The 22,701-nt window shown below is 43.7% G+C and overlaps 1 protein-coding gene across 1 annotated transcript; it reads left to right on the forward strand.

The window, feature by feature from the left end:
- The first annotated feature begins 1,432 nt into the window (after positions 1-1,432).
- IL17RA (interleukin 17 receptor A) lies at positions 1,433-22,665 on the forward strand. The gene is made up of 13 exons (XM_051784927.1): positions 1,433-1,656; positions 7,518-7,542; positions 9,370-9,516; positions 10,394-10,518; positions 11,518-11,644; positions 13,581-13,628; positions 13,718-13,875; positions 15,112-15,189; positions 15,629-15,704; positions 15,789-15,803; positions 17,260-17,361; positions 18,392-18,433; positions 18,915-22,665. Exons 1-13 carry the CDS (start codon positions 1,522-1,524, stop codon positions 20,420-20,422), a joined length of 2,586 nt encoding a protein of 861 aa, XP_051640887.1. The 5' UTR covers positions 1,433-1,521; the 3' UTR covers positions 20,423-22,665.
- The last annotated feature ends 36 nt before the right edge of the window (positions 22,666-22,701 follow it).

Genomic DNA, 22,701 nt, shown 5'->3' on the forward strand with positions numbered 1-22,701 from the left:
TGTTGTCACCACAGAAATTCTGCCATGTCACGATGTCCAACGTGTGACTCATGCGTAACCACACATTTAACATTTTCTCTACTGGGTTCCTTTTTACCAAGCACATGCAACTAAAAAAACCAAATGCCCGCAGCTTAAATATGGTGTAATTAGTACATACATAAGCCATGAAGCTAATGGGATGATAACAAGTAACATACCATGCATGTACTTTTCGACTGAACAAATTTGTTCTACCACGGTTATCAAGCAATTACACCACAGTGCCAGCTGAGCGCTGCCTTTCTGTCATAGCACTGTAAATCACAGTGTGCTCAGCCCAAGTACAGCAGTATAAGATTGAGTAAAATAATGCCTAAAGAAAAAAGAATGTGGGGGTTTTTTCAGTTACGTGTATATATATATATTATTTCCCCTGACTCACACACAGCTGTCAGAACTGCAGGCTTTGCTGCTACTGTTAATTAGTGGTGGCACAAAAGGCTAAAACTCAGGAGTTGATGAAAACCTGTGGATGTCATCAGTGCTGGATGTTGGAATGGCAGAACGATCACCAGCAGAAATCTCGTTATCTGCAGGCTCAGGCTGGCCATCAGTCAGACATTTGCCACCACAAAACCATATGAAAGTGCCGTGGCTGCTGGTCAAAGCCCAGCAAACAGTTCAGCTTTGCTGAAAAACACCCTGAGCTGGAAATTCGGTGGAGCTCCCTGGGGCTGGGCTACAGCTCTGTGTGACACCATGAGGTGAAAACCATGGCAAAAAAACGGGTGAAAGCGGCTGTGGGCGTGTTGCAGTGTGAAGAACAGCGCGAAACCTCGAGTGAAGCCTGTGAGACAGCTGAAAAGGGGGGAGAGTCAGGAATGGTAACAGGTTTCACAGCCCCCTGTGAAGTGGTCGCATTTAGAACAGCCCCTGGACAGGAAAAGCACAGCATACACCTATACTGCGTTTTATTCGGCAGCTGCACACTGCTGCTGGTGTCAGCTTTTAATGCTCACGGCATCTACCCGAAGCCAGAGGCCAGCACCGGGAGTTTCACCTCAACGTGAAGAACTTCTTCGGGGGGGGCAGAGCCCTGGCACAGGCTGCCCAGGGAGGTCGTGGAGTCTCCCTGTCCGGAGACATTCCCAACCCACCCGGACGCGTTCCTGTGTCAGCTGCTCCAGGTGACCCTGCCTTGGCGGGGAGGGGGGAGGTTGGCCTGCGTGATCTCCAGCTCTGACGATTCTGCGATGAGCCCGCACACCTCGGGACCCCCGCGAACGCGAAGGCAACCCCCGGGCAGAACCAGGTTTGGCTGCCCCCAGGGAAGCGCTGTGACCAGCGGGGCGGAGCCGCTCGGAGCTCACTCAGCCCGGCCGGGCCCGGCCCAACCCGAACAACCGGCCCCACATGGCGGGCGGGGCCGGGGCGGTGCTGAGGCGGGACCGCGGGGCCCCGGCCCCTCCTCAGGTGCGGCCGGCGCCGCCCCGCGCAGGTCGGGGCCCGGAAGGCCCGGGGCGGCGGTGGCGGGAGGCGATGGCGGGCGCGGGGCCGCGGCGGCTCCCGCTGGGGCCGCTGCTCCTGCTGCTGCCGCCCCTCCTCCTGCTGCCCCCCGGCGCGGCCCTGCGGCTGCTGCTGGACGCCGCGCCGCCCTTCACCTGCTCCCAGCCGGTAAGCGCGGGCAGCGCCCGGGAGCGCCGCGGCCCGGGCGGGGCGAGGAGCCGGGAAGTTGGGACGGGGGAAGCGGCGGCCGGCGCCGTGTCGCTGTGCCCGGGAGCGCCGGTGCGGAGCCTGGGAGCGGGGGAGCGTTCCAAGCCCGCAGGACCCGGCCGGCCGTGGGATGGCCGCCGGGAAGCGCCGGTCACTGACATCTCCGGGGGCCGCCCGGAGTCACTGGGCAGGATGTGAGTCTTTGCTAATCGCTGGCGTTGCCTCACGTCCTAAATGTTTTAAGCTGTTCCTTGCAGCTGGGGGTTGGTTTGTTTTGGGTTTTTTGTGGTTTTTCTTTTAGGAGAAAGTAGGGAATCGCTTGTGAAGGAGCAAGGAAACAAACATATGCTTGAGGGTTTTGAACTGGCAGATTTTGGTTGCGTTTTCTCCCTGTGAACCCAGCCAGAGAGGAGGTGCAGATTTGGGGTCCGTATAAAAGGTGAACTAACCAACATGAGCTAACTTTGGCACCCCAGAGTATGAACTCCGAGCTGGTTCTGGTCGCTCCCTCTGCTGTTTTTTGGGGTTTGATTTAGATTTGTTTTGTCGATGGTCACTGTTGGGTTTTTTCTGCCTAGGATACACGTAAGGAGTGTGTAGAATAAGGGAGAGATCTGCTTTTGCTTTTTATCTCTGACAACGATAGCGGTTCATGCATAAACAGGAAAATGGGCAGTTATCTTCTAACCTAGACAGTTTTGTATGTCATGATGCACTTTCAGCAGTCTAGCGAAGGCAGCTAGTCAGGTGCAGCTATAAAAGCTATAAACAAATGTAAAACAAAATCTGTCCTTTGGGATGAAAACTTCTGTAATCTTTTCCTGTACACATTTCCTGTTTTTTGTCTAGTCTGACTTTCTGACTCCTTTCCTAATGTTTGACTCTATCCTTACCTCTCTTTTACCTGACCTCCACTCTGCTGCCTTCACTCCTATTACAAAGACCCCAAGAAAACAGACCAATTCTGCAATTTTACTTTAGGCTGGGCATTGTGGAGTTACAAAATGCAAAATCTTGGAAAAGTGGAAAGAAGACATTACAATGTTGCTTAGGCATCTCGCATAACCATGTCACATGGAGATTGAGATAAATTATTAGAGAGTTTCTGTGAGTCCTTGGATGCTTGGGCTTTGCCTGACTGTGTCTTGCTGTCTTGTACCTCCTTTTTTTTTTAGGAAATGTGAACCACAGTAACTTGTTGAGGGCTTCACCAGTGCATCCCCAACTTTCACTGAGGAGCAGTGTTGCCCCATGCTCTGGGTGTGCTCACAGATCACTTAATGTGCAAGGCTGCTACTTTGGCCTTTTCTATCAAAAAGCAGGTTTCTAAAATGCAGATAGGCTTACGAAAAAGGCGTTGTCTTAAGCCCCCCGAGGAGCCTCTCTAGAAGCAATTGTGAAGCTGCTGACACAAACAGAAAAAAGTACCATCAACTGAAGTTTTGACAGTTGAAAACAGTTTCCCCTTCCCTTTCTGTTGGTTGCGCCGTTTTCGGAGCATGATTCAGTAACCCTCCCAACGTGTGACTGTGGTGTCGTTCAAAAGAGAAGCTGTTGCTGAGCAGGGTGGGGGAGACCCACTTCCTTTTTCTAACCCACCCACTGCCATTGCTGAGCTTTGCAGCAGGTCAGGGTGAGCAACAGCAGCTTTTTCAGCAAAACTCTCATGCGGCAAAGGCTGCTGGAAAGATAAAGTGGTGGAGGGAAAGTCTCACGTCGGTGTCGTTAGACACCTGTGAATTGTGAAAGTAAAACTAAATGCTTGTTAACTGCTCATCTTACAAAAATGTCAACAAATGCACTCAATGGGCTTTATTCACCACCACTCCATCAAACCTGCTCAGCTGTAGGGCTGAATAGCACAGCTGCAAGTCCTGTTCCTTCTAGAAACTATTATTTGAATATGTCATCTGCAGGGGTTTTTTTCTACGTGCAGGGGGAAAAAACTTCTCACACCTTAAATACCCATCTGGTTGTTCATCAAGTGTTAAATGACTGTGTTCAGTCACTGGGCTGTAGCTGTTTCCAAACATGGCATGCCTTGGTGTCCTGGAGGAATGCAGTGTTTGTAACTCTGACATCTTTGAGGGGCTGCATAGTTGGGTAGTTGGGTCTTTGAAACCTATCTTACCAGCTTGGTGGATATTCACTACAAGTCTCTGGAGAAGAATTGATGTAACATCTCTCATGAAGATGAGCAGTGGTGGTGTATGTGAGGAAGGCTTTACAAAGGTGTTCATTTTGCCTTTGCTATTGACTGGCTTCTCTCATTCCCCTCTGTGGCATCTTTTTGCTGTGTAGGATCTTGACATAAACTGTGGTCCACTTAGTGCTGGTTTTGAATCTGATTTTGCTGAGAATTTATATGAGGGCAAGAGAAAAAATTAGAAACTATAGAGAAAAATGCTTTAAAAAATCAAAACAATTTTGTAAAAGATGGTTGTTTCCTACGTGCCTTAAGCAAATCACCCTTCAGCAGTTATTCCTGTAGTGTGTTCATGTCCACTTGATCTTTATTTCTTTTTACTGAGGAATCAGAAAGGGGAAACTGCAGTAAACTTCAAATCATCCAAGCCTCAGAAAATACACAGAATCGCTCATAGGCAAGAGGAGGATTTTGGAAAGCTGGACCCCTTCCCATTCAGCAGCCACTCTTTAAAGGAAAACTGGACACTTGCCCAGCTCAGCAGTGGTTTCTTGCTAGTTACCACAACATCCTGCTGGGAAATCTTGGCCCCATGTTACTTTAATTGAATTGCTATGGGATGATGCTGTTAATCAGTTTCTCTTTTTTTTCTTTTTTTTTTTTTTTTTCAGATTCTTCTGATTCTCTGGGGCATATGGTCTATTTGGGTTTAGGGTTTTTTTTAACGTCAAAAGCAAAACAAAAATCGTTAAAAAAGAGTGAAGGAAACAGTTGCTTATCTCTCTGTGAAAATATGGCAAGTAAACATGACGAGTTGACTGTGCCTGTCCTCTTCTGCTGATAATAGTTTCAGCATCACCTCACAATCGTCTGCTTCTCATATTTATGCCTCCCCTCTGTGTAGCTTTGCTTGTCGGGCCTGAAAGGCAATAGGAAGCTGCTGAGAAGAGAACATTTCAATTTAAGCCCCTTCTGTAATAATGTGCAGAGCATGTTGTCTGACTGTGAGCTCTGTCTTCAGCTTTTCTGCAGAGCTCTTAATTTTTGTTCCTTCTCCTCCTGTTTATCTGCTTGTCTGTTGTATGCAGACTGACACATCTCTGTTCTGTCAGTGCTTCTTACATGCTTCTAGCTCTGTGTAGGCAACCAGAAACAATCATTGCTGTCATTTTATTTCTACTGTATCATCTAAATATGTGCTTTTTCAATGTAATGGTTTAAGCCCAACTGGCAATTAAGCAGCATGCAGCCACTCACTCTCTCCCCCCGCAGGATGGGGGAGAGAATCAGAAGGGTAAAAGTGAGAAAAAGTGAGTGTTGGGATAAAGACAGTTTAGTAAGTAAAGCAAAAGCTGTGCACACAAGCAGAGAAAAACAAGGAATTCATTCACCACTTCCAGTGGCTGGGGAGGTATTCAGGACAGCAGGGCTCCACCATGCTTAATAATGACTTGGGAAGACAAATGCCATCACTGCAAACATTCCTCCCCCCTTCCTCCTTCTTCCCCCAGCTTTATGTGCCAAGCATGATGGTATGGACTATCCCTTTGGCCAGTTGGGGTCATCTGTTCCAGCTGTGTCATTCCCTTAGTTTGTGGGCCGCTCCTGCAAAGTCTCCACAAAATGTCCATTGAGTTCATTTAGTCCATGATGTTGTGCTCCATCTGTTATGGTGGTCACTCAGGACAGGAGAGGTGGTGTGTTGGAGGACTTATTGGGCACTAAATCCAGCTCAGGTCTGGTCACTGCTGCACTTGCACTGCTTCTTGCAAGGCTTGTCCTCCTGAGGTTCAGGTGGTTCCTGTTACACTAATTCCTATAACATGCAATTCAAATGACAAGTTAGAACAATTTAAAGGTATTTCCATTACAGTCTCCACTTCTGGTCCTTTTGGGCCATCTTATATGATTTAACATTGCAACGAACTCCTCCCCTTGCTCCCAGCCTAGCTGCAATAAGAGATTCCTGCTGTAGCCCACCGTGGGCTGCCAGGGAACAGCCTGCTTCACCATGGTCTTCACCACAGGGGGCAGAGGGATCTCGCACTCTCCCTCCTCCAGCGTGGGGTCCCACCATGGGAGACAGTCCTCCATGAAGTTCTCTGACATGAGTCCTTCCCACAGGCAGCAGTCCTTCACAAACTTCCCCAGCGTGGGTCCCTTTCACAGGGTGCAGTCCATCAGGAACCGGCTGCTCCAGCCTGGGTGCCCCACAGGGTCACAAGCCCTGCCAGCAAACCTGCTCCAGCATGGGCTCCTCCCTCCGTGGGTCCACAGGTCCTGCCAGGAGCCAGCTCCAGCATGGGCTTCATGCAGGGTCACAGCTGCCTTTGAGCATCCAGCTCCTCCAGCATGGGGTCCCTCCATGGGCTGCAGGTGGATCTCTCTGCTCCACCATGGACTCATCCCTTTGACTCTGGTTCACGCTGGAGTTCCAGCCTGTCCAGTACAGCAGTGATGCCCTGACCATTTGCCAGCCCAAACACTTTGCCACTGCTGTTATCAGAGTAATTGCAACAGAACAAGGACAAATGATTTAATGTTAAGTGATAGGATTTAACAGAAGTCATTCAATTACAAAAAGCCCCACGGTTAGTAGCTAGTTATTTTTATTACCTCTTGTTGGTTCACCCCAGCCAGCAGCTCAGCCCCATGTGGCTGCTCACTCCTTCCCCTCAGTGAAATGCACCATATCAGCTGCTCTGAAAAAATTATCTCAGACAAAACTACTGCACCTTTTTACACAAAAGGCATTGTCAGGCTAAATAGTTTACCTAAAAAAGTCTGGTTAAGTGTTAGGAGTAATTTTCATAGTTAAATCGATTTTTCCATGCTGGCACTTTACAATTTTTATTTTTCCCTTTGTTAAATGGTTGTAGTTTAGCTGGTTTTGGTTTGGTTCACTTCTTTGCTTTTTAGGTTTTTCCCTTTATCAAAGGATGTAGGTTGCAGGTACTATGTGGGAATGTCCTGCAGTGGCATGGGGGGAGGGAAACCTGATCTGAGAGGTACAAAGTTTCAATAATATTTCTATTAACTATATTTGTAACCAGTTTCTCTTAAGTCCAACAGGATCTATATGCACAATGGAGGATTTATCTGTGCATTTGTCTGCAATAATTAGATGCAGTAAAGTACAGTTTAGACTAAATCGGTATTTATATTCAAATTGATCATGTTGATTCCCCTCGTTGGGGCTGACTTGACCTTTTGAGCACAACAAAAATAGTGAAAAATACCTCTTGCTTGTCCTTATATTGACATTAAGTTCAGATTTATTTTGCTTTTGATTATGTTAGAACTACTCTGCCCCACAGCTTTTGGGGCTGCTTATACCAGGACTCCCATCTAGCATCCTATGGGACTGTCCATCTGTGGGTGTTTTCGGAGTTAGTGCCACAAACCCAGTGTTATAAAGGTAAGAGAGGTCTTCATTGTCAAGTTTAAGTTCTGAATCCTCATCAACAGACTGATGGCTCCTCATCCTCTCCTTTGGTTTTCTGATGAACCACTTTGTGCAGTGTTTCCATGATGGTAAATTCTTCCCGTTTGTGTGCGTCACTGAATTCACTGAATTGGTTTTTTCCTGCCCTTCTCCTGCCACCAAGCAGAGGCAAATTACTGTCAATCCAGTTTCTATTCTGAGAGTAACATTCTTGTTTCTTTCCCCCCACAGGATTTAAACTGTCTCGTAAGAAATAGTAAGTATTTTTTTTCTTCATTGCTGTTTTCTCATCAGATCATGCTTTTTTTATTTTCTTTTTTTAACAAGGGTTCATACAGCATGTTTTTCCTGCTGGAATCAGAGCTGTGAAGTGAAGCACTGCTGTCTTACTTTGCTTTGGGAGATTCCAGTTTCATCCCTTAATAAGCACTGGCTAGAAGAGGAATGGAAAGTTATGTCTTTTTTGGGATAGAGTTTGGGGGTGGGCAGTGGCATGGGTGGAACCCAACCTATTTTGTTTAGTTTCTATCTAAAGCTGGGATCATCATTTTTAAAGAAATGGGAATTTTAGGACAAGTTTGCCAGTAAATGTTCATTACAAGTCATTCTATCTATGATAGTACTTGATGAAAAATTAATGTATGGACTAGAATTAAAAAGAAGGCATAGAGGTGTGCAGTTGAGAGCAATTAATGTAAATTATTGGGTGCTGGGGGTCAAGTCTTAGCAATGGCATGCATCTGAAGCACTTTAATGTGATTATGGGTGACGTTCTTAAAAAAAGGAGAATGTTCTGTAGTTGTCCACTTGATACCCAGAGGCAACTGGACAGTGGTGCAGAACTCCTTGGCCTTTCCTTGCAGTCCCTGTTCTAAGCAGGCTCATTCCTGCCTCAGTGCCCAATCCTGTATTGGACTGGCACAAGTATTTTTGTAGCCAGTAGTACTTTTTGTAGTATTATTGCTTGGCTTGACAGGTCAGGGAGATGACTATGCTGAAAATACCCAGGTTTTAAACTTTTTTTGGCAGGAGAGGGATTTGGTGGGATTAGATTGGATCATATTTCCCACTGGCAGACAGCCATTGGAATACATCTTGACAACAAGGCTAAGCCAAACTGCACCTCCACCATTAAAATGCTGCCTTATTTGAATATTTGGTTTAAATTCTGCCTTATGGCTCTTGTTGTGTTTTTCTGCTCAAGGGGAAATATATTTTTTTTTAGTGCCTAGCACTCTCTTTTCTGAAAGGTACTTTATTCTTATCAGGCTTTTTATAGGTATTTTTTTGGTAGAATGAGCATGTGGGGATTGTCTAATTACTTCCTAAGTATAAAACCATGCTGTTACCAGAAGGGATAGTGCCCACTGTTCCCATCACTAACCCAGCAAAACAGACTGAAAGTGTACTTCGGGGGGCCTGACTGTGCTATTTTTAACATGCTCTGATAAGTCAAATGTCTTACAAAATCTAAGTAGATCGTGTCTGTCTAATGCCTGTCATACCTGATTTCACTTTCTGATGAGATTACAGCACCAGTTTTCCCTAACACTGTGTTGACTAGAGTAGTTTATTTTTCTGTCCAGAGAGCTCATTAATTTAGGTAAGGCATAACACTGTTGGAAGCTAAATTCAGATGTATATTCAGATTTGAGGTAAAGCAGTTTTTAGACACAAAGTAATTAACAGTTGGAAGAATTTCCCTGTGTATCTGGCAGATTTCTTATGATTGGAAGGCTGGTAATTAGTACTAACATGGGTTCATTTCAGCACCAATGTATGGACTTGCTACGGGAGATACTGAGCAAACTTCCTTGACCTGTTTAGCCTGAATACATTGATTGAGGTAATTACTAATGGATTTTCAGGAAAAGAGGAAGTATAAGCTCCTAGAACGAGTTCAGAATATTACAGGCAATTTACAAAGTGCTTCCGTGCTGAAAACTGCCTTTTTGAATTGGGGAGCTGTCTGTCACCCAGTTTTGCCTTCAGGATAACCCTGACCCAAAGGGCAGACCATAACTGCCATTAAGCAGAGCTTCTTCAACCCCCCTCTGAATGGTGGTTTTCATTTGCTGGACAGGTACCTGCATGGAGTCGAGCTGGCTGAAGCTTCCAGATTGGACTCCTTCTGCTCCAAGCAGTCTTCATGTCTCTTCTCATGTTTTCCGTCAGGTGGATGGAAAACTGCTCCCTGTGCTTCAGATAGAATGGAAAGTGGCCACCGATGGTAAGTGATGGTTGTTTAATTTGAGCACGAAGCAGAGGAAATAGGTGTGGTCTCGTGAGGAGAATTATGACTTCAAGTCTTTCACTGTCACGAAAGCAGACCTTTGAAATTTAGGAGTTTGGCTGCTTAATTTTGTTGATTTGGGGGTTATGATCTCGTCCTTGTAACTTAGGTTTCCTATATGGGTATGTGTCTTCATAAAGGAATAATTGTCCCATTGCTGGAGCATAAATTAGTACTAGTAAGTCAAGTTTTCTCACTCTCCAAGTGTCTTTAATTGTTTGTTTGGAAGTGATGCTTCCCTTGCACACTCTTGTCCAAAGTTTTGCACAGATTTAAGATGGAATTAAACACATTCATTTCTTCCTTCTACAGGGCCTGTGTCTGAGGGCTATATAGAGTTATGGCCTATAGCTATAGTAGTGTAGAAGCAGGTGTGACTTAGGTAACACAGTCATTTTCTTCAGCTGTGGTTATAAACTTTCTCATTGGGACTGTGTGTACCAAAACAAAAGCGTATTTACTTTGGGGCCCAAACTGCATGAAGCAGCTTTGAGGGGCAGAGCTAAACACAACACTGAATCTAGGGAACTACCAGGGAGTGTGGCAGAATGCACTTGCCTTCTCCTTTGCTCCTTCATCTGCAAAGATGTAGCTCTTGCCACGCAGGACAACCTTTAAGCTGAGAGTGCTGTCAGTCAACCCTGCACGCTCACTTTTCGTGGCCAGTTATCTTTGTGTTGGGATCCCCAGCGCTTCAAAGGAGTAAGGCTGTGACAAGGCTAAGCACAGTGGTGACCTCTGGGGGGGGTTGCAACCTCTGCACGTGCAGATGGCAGGAAAAGACAGGCATGTCTGTGTGTCCCTGTGCCTGCAGCCAGCATCCGCTGTCTGGAAGGGGCAGAGCTCGCCGTGCTGCAGGTGAACAGCAATCAACAGGTCTGTGCCCAGTTTGACTTCCAGAACAATTTGCCTCTTCAGGTCCGTCCGGATGGAGGCCGGGTGAGTGCCAAGGGCTTTAAACTACTTCTCCTAGTTCATGGCTTTGTTTCTGCTTTCACTGTCTTACAGCAAGGTTATTGATTAAAAAGTACAGACTGGTTAGAAGAGTTGGTGAAACAGTCAAGATATTGGACTTGACATCTGCAGTCATTTGCAGTTTCTCTTTCACTCTTCCCATGCCTCAGGTTTTAGAAATTATTGCTCTTGTTTGGTGCCTACCACAACCAAGGTCTGGATGTTGCTTAATTTTTAGAAGTTTTTGGATTCTACCTGAGAGCTATGACATTTTATAGCTTTTTTTACCTTTGCCCTTCCTTTTATTTCCACTTGTTTCCTATACTCTCTTGCTGTGGAGGAAAGTGCCAACCTTGGGGGTGGTCCTTCAGCTTACACTCCTTCTGGGAAACTCATCAGAAAAATGCTGAGCATCCACAGCTCCCTTTATAAACAATAAGGAATCTGGAATTTTTTCCTTACCACACAGAATTTGGCCATAGTTAGCTTATCTTCTGGAGCCAGTGCCTCTCCCACAATTTGCACAGTATTGCTGATGTGGAGAACAGTATAGATTTAGGATAATATGTATGGAATGGCCAAGTACAGAACTGCATATGTGTAAGTGCAATACTAAATGCTTAGCACTTGCACAGCACTGCAAGATTCATACTAGACTAAAATTTTAGTCTTGAAACTGTGTATTTTAGCCTAATCTCCTTTCAGTTTAGAATGTAATTTAATGGAAACCACACAGTTGTTTGGCATAAAACTGTTGTATCAGTTCAGAGATATAAACTCATTCCAAACAGAAGAGTTGGGACAGACCAAGGGACTGGTACATTTAGTACACTTAAGTTCCATTTTTCTGTAGTCAGGCTGCAGTAAAAGGGTTACATGGGATGAGGGAACACAGTGGAACAGGGCCAAGTCAGCTGTTAGTTTCAGTGCCTTTAAAGAACATCATTGTCCTTTTAAGTCCATGTGGATGTGTTTTGTTTTCAGTGGAATTTCACTTTTGACCGTTTTGAAGTGGAACCTGGCCAGACTTACCAAGTGACTGTCTACCACCTGCCCAAGCTGGGTGTAAATGGAGACTTCAACTGCAAGTCCACGTCTTTCACAGTGCCTGGTAAGAGATGCTCTAGTTCACTTAGGCCTTGAGCTTGGGACTGTAGTGGTTTGTGGACCTGTGGCTTGGGTGTTTTTCCAGTCCAGACCCGTGAACTGTGAGCCAGTTTGGCAATAGGGTGGCAGTATTAAAAAAACCTGTTGTCCTTTTTGGATATTGCTGTTCAGAAAATCCATGGTGCTAGCCTATCTCCAGTACCCCTGTGGTACATACCCAAAATGTTTGTATCATTTTTACTACAAATCACCATCCTTATTTCTGGGATCCTGTGTCCAGAAGTTTGTCAAGTCTCTGCTTGGAATAAGGTGTGTGTGGAGGGACTATTCCATGAAGGACGGACCCTTTGATTCCAGTTGATTGTAGTTTCTGCGTGGAAGATACTGCTGTAAAAATTATTACATGCTTTCTGGAAAGCTGGACAAAGCCTTGGACTTGGGCTGCTGATTTCTGAGAAATTGCATTTGTAGCTTGTCCAGAATTCTGCTGCAGCTGTGGCTAAAGAGAAATTCACAGTTAAACCTGAAAAGGAATATAAGTGCTCCTCTGAGGGGCTAATTGAATGTGAGTTACATCTCCTAAATTTTGTTGCTGAAGTGCTCGTCAGCTGAGCAAGCACAAAGCGGTTTCACCTACGTGAATGGGGCTGTGGAGGAATCTTTCATGTTCTCTGCAGAATGTCGCTGCTACTTTAATTTAAAATCTTTCAGAGTTGCCCCTCTGCTTGTGGAAGCTGGAAGTACAGGCCAGAATTTTGAAATTCGAAGGAGTAAAGTTTGGCTTCTAGGTATTAAAGCTTACACGTGTGAAGTTCCATTTCAAAGGCAGAGTTAGGCATAATTTACCAAGAAACTTGATAGTGCCGAGTGCCTGACCCTTTCTTGCGTATGTGAAAATTTTCCTGTTGCTAAATGAATTTTTGTGGTTTTCCTCAAGGATGCTGAGCATCTGCAGTGCCCTCTGGCTGCACTGACTGGCTTTTAAGTATTTGGCACTTATTACAGAGCTTGAAAACTGATTCTTAACTTTTTTCTTAACTTCTTATAGTTGTCAACCTGATTTTGTAGTTATAAAATGGCAAGGTATGGAGTGTATCAGTCAATGTGAGCTGGAAAAGGAGAGGGAACACTTGATTCTCAGCCCTCTTATCTTTTTTTATACCTGGTCGCACTAAGAACTTCCTGGCTTTTATCCTCCACTCTTCTTCAGAAACCTAATACATTCTTACACATGAATTACAGGAGCACTGTAAATTTTCCAGCTTTGAAAATTGGAAATGTAAGAGATGCAACATTTTGTTTCAACTGTCTAAGCAGGGAATTTTTCCTTTTTCTTTATCCAAACCCTGGAGGGGAGGCATAGTTTAGGCTGAGACTTGTAAATCCCACAATGCCAAGTTGAATGCGTAATTCTGGATTTGACTCTGAAGAAATTCCCAAAGAGCAGGGGCAATCTGATAAATGAATTGAATTATAAATGTGGAAAAGTGCTTTGGAATCAAGAAAGATTCCTCCTAGTTTTCCCAGGTCAGATTGCCTTTGGAGGAGTCTATTGCTATGGTGCAATCACAAGGTGTGGAGATCAATATGAACTTTTAATTCCACTTTTATGACCCTTTCTGCACAAGTCTTACATTAGCAAGGCTTCTCAGGTATTACTGTACTAACGAGCATGGTATGTTTTCTGTCTTTTCTTATTAATTATCTCTGTTCTGAAAAGAAAAAGAAAAAGCACACCATTACATCAGTGGAGGGGGCTATGTTTAGACACTGGAAACCAATACTGTTCTTCTACAGAATTTTGCTACTGCTTTGGAACAAAGGTGTCCACTCATTAGGGAGAGCTTGGTTAGGTATCTGGCTTCTGATAAGAAAGTGTGGTTTTTTTGCTAAATGGAAGTACAATGTTTCTGACTACTCACTTATGGTCTTTCTTGCAGACTGCAGCGATTCTCTGATGAAAAAAACCATCCCATGTATAAAGACAGGTAAAAATTTTTTAGGCATGTGGGCATGGATGCTATGCTGAAATATTTCTGATAGTTATGAAACGCAGGAGTATCTTCCCTACTTCCAGGCAGCTCATGGGAACCCAGGATCCAGGGTAAAAGTCTAGATGATACAACTCTGCTCGTGAGCTTCACCCCATGGATGGAGCCAGCCCGATACCACATTCATGTGGCCAGTTACCTGCATGAGAAGAAGTGTAAAATGATCACACATGATTTCACTGAGGTAATTCCCATCCCAAATTATACCTTCTGTGGTGATTTAGACAAATGTCTCAGGTAGTTGCTAAACCAGGACTCGGAGCCGTGATGTAGGAGATGTAGCAAACATTTGAACAACAGTTTTCAAAGAATTGTTTTCACAAATTTTTTCATTGCCTCTGGAAAGAGGAATGTTATTTCAGGAATTTGGTGGATAAAAGATCAAAAAAGAGGTTTTACAATTCGTGGAGCAGTCTATAAACATCTGCAAAGTCAAATTTGATGTTTGACTGGGCTTTACATTTTTCAAGCCAATGCCTAGGGAGGCTAAATAAATCAACCAAAACTGAGGTGCAAAGTTCCAATAGATCATTGAAGTACTTTATCAAATATGATCACGGGAGGGCATTAGTTAATTTTTTTAGATAAAGAATGAGTGCTTTAATAACAGATGTTTCATTCAAGCTGAGAATCAATTTCTGTAGTCTCACAGTCTGTGTTGCTGAGAAGCTCAAAGTGTCCAGAGTGTCTTCTGGCATGAGAAATGTTTCCCTTCAGGCATCTGAGGGAGGAGAAATGCTGAATATTTGATACCAGTCCCCACCCCTCCCTGGGGGCAGGCAGATATAACAGCATTCAGTTTGTTTAATCTTCATTCCTTAACACTTAAAATCCTTTGTACTGAGTGCGCTGGTATGCATTAAGTTATTACTGACACAGATTGTACACCTGTACATGTGTTCCCCTGGTAGAGAGGAATGTTCCTCATTCTGGAGTGTTTCCTAAGCACTGTAAAGAATATATTTAGATTGTCATGATATTGACTGTGTACAGCAGGTAACAAGGGCAACTTATTTGTCTGTTCTAATGTCAGAAGCAGCAGTGTTGACAGCTGCTTTTAATTAAACAAGGAACCTTGTTAATGTTTACACATTACATAACTAAAGATGTTTAGAATGTTTTAGAAACTGTAAGTTTAACTCATTTGAAGTTATACAATGTACATCCCTAGTAGTTTCCTGTTACTTGTGCAATCTTAGCCTGCTGTCTTAATTGTGTTACCATGTCTGTGTCACAGGACACCCACAGTGATGGTGGCCAGATCCCTTACTCATTTTGTTCTCTGTGGGCTTCTTGTTCCAAAGAAAGAAAATAGAAGCTTTTTGCTTCTTTGGACCATTCCATGTTCTCCAGTCAACTTATTTTCTTTTTTCCTGCTTTCATTCAATTTTCTTCCTTCCCTTACTACTGATTTCTACAGGGTGGACTACAAGAGCAAGTGAATGTCACAATCAAAATAGAGAAGAACATAAAAGCTTGCTGCAGCTACAAAATACAGGTAGGATGTCACTCTTGTCCCTGTGTCCTTCCTTCACAAACAAGGCAATGAACAACTTAGGAATGTTACGGGGTTTTGCACACTATTTTGTTCTGAGATTGAGTAATCTCTAATTACCTGTATTAAGGAAATACTGATTATGGCTGAAAGGACAATATTTTTTATATAGATGTTCTCTGTAGTCTGTGGCTTTTCCTTAGCATAGGGCTGCCAAGTCAGAGACTGTGGAGTGGGAATGGCAAGTGTACAACCTCAGGAGCTCCCAACCTTCTTAATATCTAGTGTCAGAATCCTTGATCAACTTGTTTGCTGAAGGGAAATGGGATTTCTGTGTCCCTGTGCTAAAATACAGGAAATGTTGAGGCAGGGGGGAAGTAAAGCAGGGAACAAAATTGCTTTTAAGAGTAACTTATGCTTTCTGAATTTATTTCAACTGCAGATTCAGCCATTCTTTGCGAACTGTGGCACAGACTGTCTGAGACACTCTGCTTTCATCCCATGTCCACCAGCTCCAAGTGAGAACCACTTTTCTGTTATCTAGACTCCCATTGGCTTACAGAGGAGAGCTGAATTTTTAATGTAATTCTTGTCTTTTGCAGGTGCAGACCCATCAGGTAAGAAGTTATTCTGATACCCTGAATCTTTTTTTTGCTGCTCTTTTCCTGTTGTATAGCATAAAAAATGATCCTCCCTGGGAATGACCCAATGAAATGTCCCTGTTGAAAATTTTATATTGTTTGAAGGTAGGTGAGTGCTTGTTTGACATAAGTAGCCAGAATTGTTGGGCTGCAAGTTGAACTTTTTCTGAATTATATGGCTGTGTTGTGTAAGTTAAAGACAGATCATAGTGAAACCTGGAGCTAACAATCTGAATGTTAATAATAGTTAGAATAGACAAAGCTATAGCTTAAATATTACTTATAATAGTTAGAGTAAACAGGTCATGGGGTATGAAATGTAGCAAACCTATTGTATCATGGACTATATCACCCATGTGACTGTATCACCCAAGCCCCCACTGAAACCAACCTCAGAGGATGTGAAGATGAGCACATGACAACCACTTGGTAACAAAACACCAAACCAGTGAAGGGTGAGGAGACCCCACACCCTAATCGTGCTGTTGCTCCAGACTGTTGTGTGAGGGATGGGGAATTTAGGTCATCAGGGCATAATTGCCCAAGGATTTCTTTGTTTGGTGTCCCTCTTTGGAGGCACCAAGGTCAAACTACCGGATACCATAACTGAGCTGTGCCAGTAGATCTGTCTGATGGAGAGGAGAGCCAAGTGTCAAAAATTTCTCTAACAGTCCTCATGTAACACCGAGTTCAGAATTAATTGTGCTAAGAATTACTTCACCATGATTTAATGAGGCAAGTATTCATATGCAGTGTGAACCTTAAAGAGCAATTTTTTTTTAGATACACTTCACTTGCATAGAATTCTTTGAGAAGCAGTTTTGACAAGGAGAGTCTTAATATAAAATACTTTCTGTCACTTTGCTCAGTGTTAAAAAATTTGCATAATATAAAGCAGCTTTTGGAGAGAATAGCTTGCATATATTCATTTTCATGAATGTCAAGATAACTTGTGCATAATGATTTGACATCTTTTTTTTTTTTTTTGGCTGCAACACCTGTAAGGAGCTGGTTTGCCCAAGATTGGGGGGAAAAAAAAAAACAAACACCTGTAGACTGAAAAAATACATGACCCAAAATGGTGATTTTTTTTTTTAAGATAGATTACATGAACAGGCAGGACATGGGCGGCGTGCCTGTCAAAGCTGGGTAAACATTGCTATTTAGAGGAAGGTTATTGATCTGTGTTTTCAGTGTGCTGCACATATGGTTCTTTGTGTGGAGCAAGCTGATGGTGTAGAGCAGCATCATGAAAGCAGGAATTCATTTTGAGAAGTGACTGTATATTGTAAGAGGGAAGTGCTGGTCTACCCATGGTTTTGGGCACAACCAGGGTCCTCCTCCCTTGGCCCCCTCTGCCCAAGAAACTTCTGCTCTTTGGTGAAGCTCTATTTGTGTAAGGCAATGTCTGAGGAGTATTTTTGTACTGCAGGTGATATGTTTATATGGCTCTACTGGTGTATCACTGGGATCTGTGTGTTACTGGTGGGATCAGTCATAGCAGGTGTGGTGTGTATGACTAAAAAACGAGCAGGTAAGACTCATACCAGCTAGGAAGACAAAAATTCAATGCTAAAGCTGTATTTTTCCTACTTCTGTTGCTGTTTTGTTCCTTGCTGTTCTGATGCCTTACTGCTGAGATAACGCCTATGTAAACCCCTTTTTCTGTTTTGCATCTTAGCACTTGTAACGTCCTAATACCATCCACTAGATAAGTAAAGTCTTCCATGAGTTATGCTGTCTGGTACTTCATGTTCTTCATACACAAGTTCATAGCACTTCAGAGCTCATAAAGGAAAAGGAACTTTGTAGTTCAGCCCTCATGCTGCAGAAATCTTTTCTATTTATTTTTCTCCTGCATTGCAGCAGAGTTTTCCAGAACAGAAGCCCTGTTTGTCCACACTGTAGTCTTTTCCCTGATCCTGAAACTCTACAAAATTAATTTTTGTACTATTTAGGGCTTCAATAATGTTTTTTGATTAAGGTGGAAGGGAAAAAAACAGGACACAGAGGTTGACATCAAGCAAGCTGGAAAATTGGGTACTTAAGGGCTAATTCCTAGTGTTTTTGTGCTGTAGCTGTGAGGCAGTTACCACAGGGAAGCTGTGTAACTCACAGCTTAAGTTTTTCTTTTTCACCTGAGAGGAATAATTGGTAATCTTTTGGAAAATTTCTTAACACATCAGACTTACAGATAAGACGTAGCTGGGGACATTTTGGTCACCTCTTCAGAGAAGCCTCTTAAGAAAAAGCCATCTTTAAAAATGCCCTTTCTCTTTAAAGAGTGGGGGCAGAACAATTGGATGTTCTGTGCTTCTTGAGACTGAATGGATCTAGGGGAGATAGAGAAAGTTTGTTTTAAGTGCATTCTGTCTTCTCTCAAAGGAAAAGTAAATAGCAAAGTATTTGTTCAGTATATTTTTTATTAGGCTTCTTCCTCCCTATGGTTTTATCTCCCTGCACGACTAAGGATTGTTTATTTAACTTAATCTGTGGAAGGTGTTGTGATTTTAAGCACTTAATCTTATGTCTCAGAACTGACTGTGACTTTCTCTCTCTTCCAGGACGCCGACGAGGGAAATCCAACCACAGTGATTTGCAAACTGGTAAGATGTCCTGCCTGTGTTTTATCAAGCAAGTGTCATGTGTTCTAGAAGTCTCACACAGTTGTCCAGAAGGAGTTGTCAAAGGGTCTGCTATTCTATAGGTGCTTCTGAAAACCAACAGGTAGTGTTAGGATCTTTGCTGATACAGGCCATGGCAGTAGGAGATTGGTTTGGGCTGGGTACATTCAGGTCTCCACCAGAGAATAACAGATGCATCTGCAAACCTCTTGAAGCTGATGTATTATTTTTGTGTGGTGAAATTCGATGAACCATCTGGGCATTATTATAAGTCACAGCTCCCCTGTCTGTACTTTCGTATTAAATTTGTACAACGAGATGTTGTCCACACGTGTCACCAAAATAGCATTAAAGCTGATAGTCACTAGTGCCTTTTGTTAATATCTATGTTGATTACTGCTGACTTGCACCATTACAATTTTGGGAATGTGGCTGCAATTAATATTTTTCTGTCTTTCATCAGCACCGTATACCGACCTCTCCCTGCCGCCCTTGAAGCCCCGGAAGGTTTGGATTGTGTACTCTGCTGACCACCTGCTGTACGTGGACGTGGTGCTGAAGTTTGCTGAGTTCCTGATGACAGTCTGTGGCACTGCTGTAGCCTTAGACCTGCTAGAAGATCATCAGATCTCGGAGTTAGGGCCGTTGCCCTGGCTTACTCGGCAGAAGAAGGAAATGGAAGACCTGTCTTCAAAGATCATTATCTTGTGTTCTCGGGGCACCCAGGCCAAATGGCAAGCCATGCTTGGGAGTGAGCCTGTGTGTCTCAAGCAAGATCAGCAGAAGCCAATGGGAGACCTGTTCACCCCAGCCTTGAATTTGATCCTGCCAGATTTCAAGAAGCCAGCCTGCTTTGGGATGTACATAGTCTGCTACTTTGAGGGAATAAGCAGTGAGAAAGATATACCTGATCTGTTCAATGTCACATCCAGGTACCAGCTGATGGACAAGTTTGAGGATATTTATTTTCGGATTCAGGATTTGGAGAAGTTTGAACCTGGGCGGATCCATCGAATCCAGGAAATCACGGCTGAAAATTATGTCGATACCCCCAGTGGGAGGAAGTTGAAAGAGGCCATACAGAAGTTCAAGAACTGGCAGACCGAGCACCCGGACTGGTTTGAGAGGGAAACCATCTGCTTGGATAATGATGAAGAATTGCATTCCCTAAACAGAGAGAGCCAGGTGGATTCACTGCTGAGTGAATCAAGTGGGATTGTGAAACACCAGCTGCACCTGCGTGAGCCTGACCCCAACTGCAGTTATGTCATCAACCTCCACATGCATGAAGGTGAAAATACAGGCTGTAAACTGCAGCCTCAACTTAATCCGTGTGGGGATCCAGCTTCTCAGACTGTGGTCCTTCCTGTGGATGAGGCTCCTCTAGTTCAAGTAGTGGAGCCAGTCTCTCCCCTGGAAGACAGAAATGTACTTAGTCATCATGTGCTGAGTAATGAGGACTGTATGGAAGGAGTTCCTCTTCTGGAGACAAGCTTTCCAATGAGGAATAACATCATCCTCCACGATGACTCTGACGTTTCAGCAGTAGCTGACCACAGTCCTGCCAACCTCTCAGGTGAACTGAGGGACCATCTGAGTGGGTTTATGTACCCTCTTTATCAACAGAGTGTCGTTCCTTCAGAGCTGTATCTCTGCCAGGAGGAGGCTGACGGGCAGCACCAGTTGGTCTTTGATGACCAGTGCAAAGACCAAAGACAGTCAGTGCAGTCAGACCAGGGCTACATCTCTAGATGTTCTCCTCTGCCTCCTGATGACCTCGTAGAGGAGGAGGAGGAAGAGGAGGAGGAGGATCAAGAAAAACAGGTAGTCTCCCATGAACTCTCTCCAGAAGTCTTGAACAGTCTAAGGAGCCTCCAGAAGCAGCTGTTTTTCCAGGACATTCAGAGGAGCTCTAACTGGAGCTATCCAGCTGAGGTGATGGACATTGACCAGTCTCTGGAGGACTGTTAGGTTCTGTCTGGGACCTGCTCCATTTGAAATACAGAGGTGGAAGGTGGTCCTGTGCAGAATACTGGAACTGCATTTCCAACACCATCCTTGTCCTTGTATTGTAAATGACTTAGCAGTGGGATCTGACTGCTGCTGGGATGCAGGGTTGCCCAGCAGACTGGTGATGTTGCTTCCAGTCTCTGTGGGGAGAAGCAATGAATATTGCTCACCTCTGTGAAAGAACAGGCAGTAGCTCTGTTCCTTGGGGGAAGGCATTAAATTGAATCCTCACTGATAGATGGCAGAAAAATTACTGTGGCTTATCCACTTGTGCCTTCAAAATGCCCTCCAGCTGAACTGATGCTATTGCACTGGATAAAAGTCATGGCCAGGGTTTGGAAAATAGATTTAGATAGCGTGGCAAAATGTGCATTGCCATTTCCATACACATTTTAAATGTTTTGTTGTAAATACTGTGTCAAAGATGTGTGCCTTAAATCTCAGCTAGGTTACTGCTGTTTCTACCTGTTGATTCTTATGCCTGAAGACTTTTCTTCTGCCACTCATCCATTAATTTCCAGCTGCATTTCCATGGTCGTTCAGAAATCAAGTGGAGTAACTGAGCAGTAGGTGGGATAAACTTTTAAATTGTGAGTCTTCATAACTCTCCCTGCCTCCCTTCTGGGAGGTATGGGCTTGAAGACTAACAATAGCAGGAAGGGAGAAAAGGGAGATAAAGGATCAAAAAATGGAATTTGGAGTTGTTGCACAATTTTGAGAAAAATCTGGGGCTAAATAGAGAACCTTTGAATTGGAAATCTGCTGTATCCTGCTACACAGTGCTGCAGTGCTGTTTGCTTTTGGGTATATTGGCACCAGGGAGATGTGAACTGAAGATGTAGGTAGTGGCACACAATTAAAGAAATGAAAGACTATTTTGGAGGAGAAAAAAGCTCAGCTTCAGCAGACACTGTTCTGGAGCGGAGGTTATATCTGAGTTATGGGAGGCTGAGTGAAAATGACTGTAACATGTACTTGTGTGGGTATAAACTCAAACACAGGTAGTTCAGGTTAACCATAGTGAAATACTGAATAGACCAAGGGGTTCATCCTCCAGGAGCAGTGATGGTAACTCTGTCAATTCCAGTGTTTTTTAAAAATGAGGCTGGATGCACTAGAAGAAATTGTTCCCTGCGAGTAATGGCACACTGGCCCTTGTAGCACTGGCTGGGTAGCAGACTAGCTGAGGTTGGCATTTACCCTATTTTTTATCACTGTTTCTGCAGCCCAGTGGATAACAGCCTGAGATGTAAATACACCCAGGTCTTTCTCCTGTGCCTTCAGACAAGCTTGTTATCTTCCTGTCCTTCAAAGTTTACTTGTCAAAAAATCTTAGGATAATTTTATTTCAGCTTTTTAAAAGTCTGATGTTTCAGAGAATAATCTAGTTTTTGACTTGCAATGAATATTTTATTATGTATATTTTATAATTTTATGAATTGTGGGGGTTTTCCTTAAATTAAAAACCAAGAATACCTTTTGAACATATTTACTTAAAGAGTTCTATGTCCTCCATTGTGCCTAACTCCTTCTGTTAGTATTTGTTATAGAAATCTGAGGCAAAGCTGAGCCAGAACTGAACTGGCTCACAAATGCCAAAAAATTCCTGCAAAGCATGGCAGCTGTATTGAGTTGAGCTGGATACAACTGAGGACCCTTACCTGTGGGAAGTGCACATCCCTTCAAAAGGAACGTCAAAGGAATTGTTAGTAATTCCCATGCACGACTGCTCCATGAGGCAGGACTGCTAAGACAGCTGCTTTCTCTGCAGCCAGATGACAAAGGGACAGTCCCTGCAGAGATCCAAACTTAAGACTGGGAGCCTTCCTGCCTCTACAGGATCTAACCCAGCAGGAGCTAAGCAAGAGGCAGCTGTGATCTCAATGCTTCTCCAGTGAGAACCCATTTCCCAGATTATGTGAGTAATTGCCATCTTGATGATCCCACTTCTAAAAGTTTCTTTTATCTTAAAGCAATTAACATGTAAATCTGATTTTTTTTTCCCCATGAGTCTTTTTCAAGTGGTATGAATTCCTATAAATCACTTAAATAGGAAGCTCAGAAGTGTCATCTGGATTTTCTTGCCTTAGTCATTCCCTTCTCAAATAACTCCCTTGGTGTTACAGCTCTTAGAATTTGCTTTCACTCCCAAAAAGTTTGTTTGAAGGGAAAATCCAGGCGCTATTTTAGCAATCCAGTATGAGGAAAACAAGTAACTTTAATGCATCTGTTGGTCCCTG

The sequence above is a fragment of the Manacus candei genome, unplaced genomic scaffold, assembly GCF_025592945.1.
Source record: "Manacus candei isolate 608988 ecotype Guabito, Panama unplaced genomic scaffold, ASM2559294v1 h1tg000018l, whole genome shotgun sequence".
Classification (NCBI taxonomy): domain Eukaryota; kingdom Metazoa; phylum Chordata; class Aves; order Passeriformes; family Pipridae; genus Manacus; species Manacus candei.

Bases quoted from the DNA above. Each gene is read 5' to 3' on its own strand.
- IL17RA (XM_051784927.1), top strand. From the start codon at position 1,522: ATGGCGGGCGCGGGGCCGCGGCGGCTCCCGCTGGGGCCGCTGCTCCTG. The intron at 7,543-9,369 runs GTAAGTATTTTT...TTTGCTGGACAG, and splicing joins AAACTGTCTCGTAAGAAATA to GTACCTGCATGGAGTCGAGC. The intron at 17,362-18,391 runs GTAAGACTCATA...TCTCTCTTCCAG, and splicing joins TATGACTAAAAAACGAGCAG to GACGCCGACGAGGGAAATCC.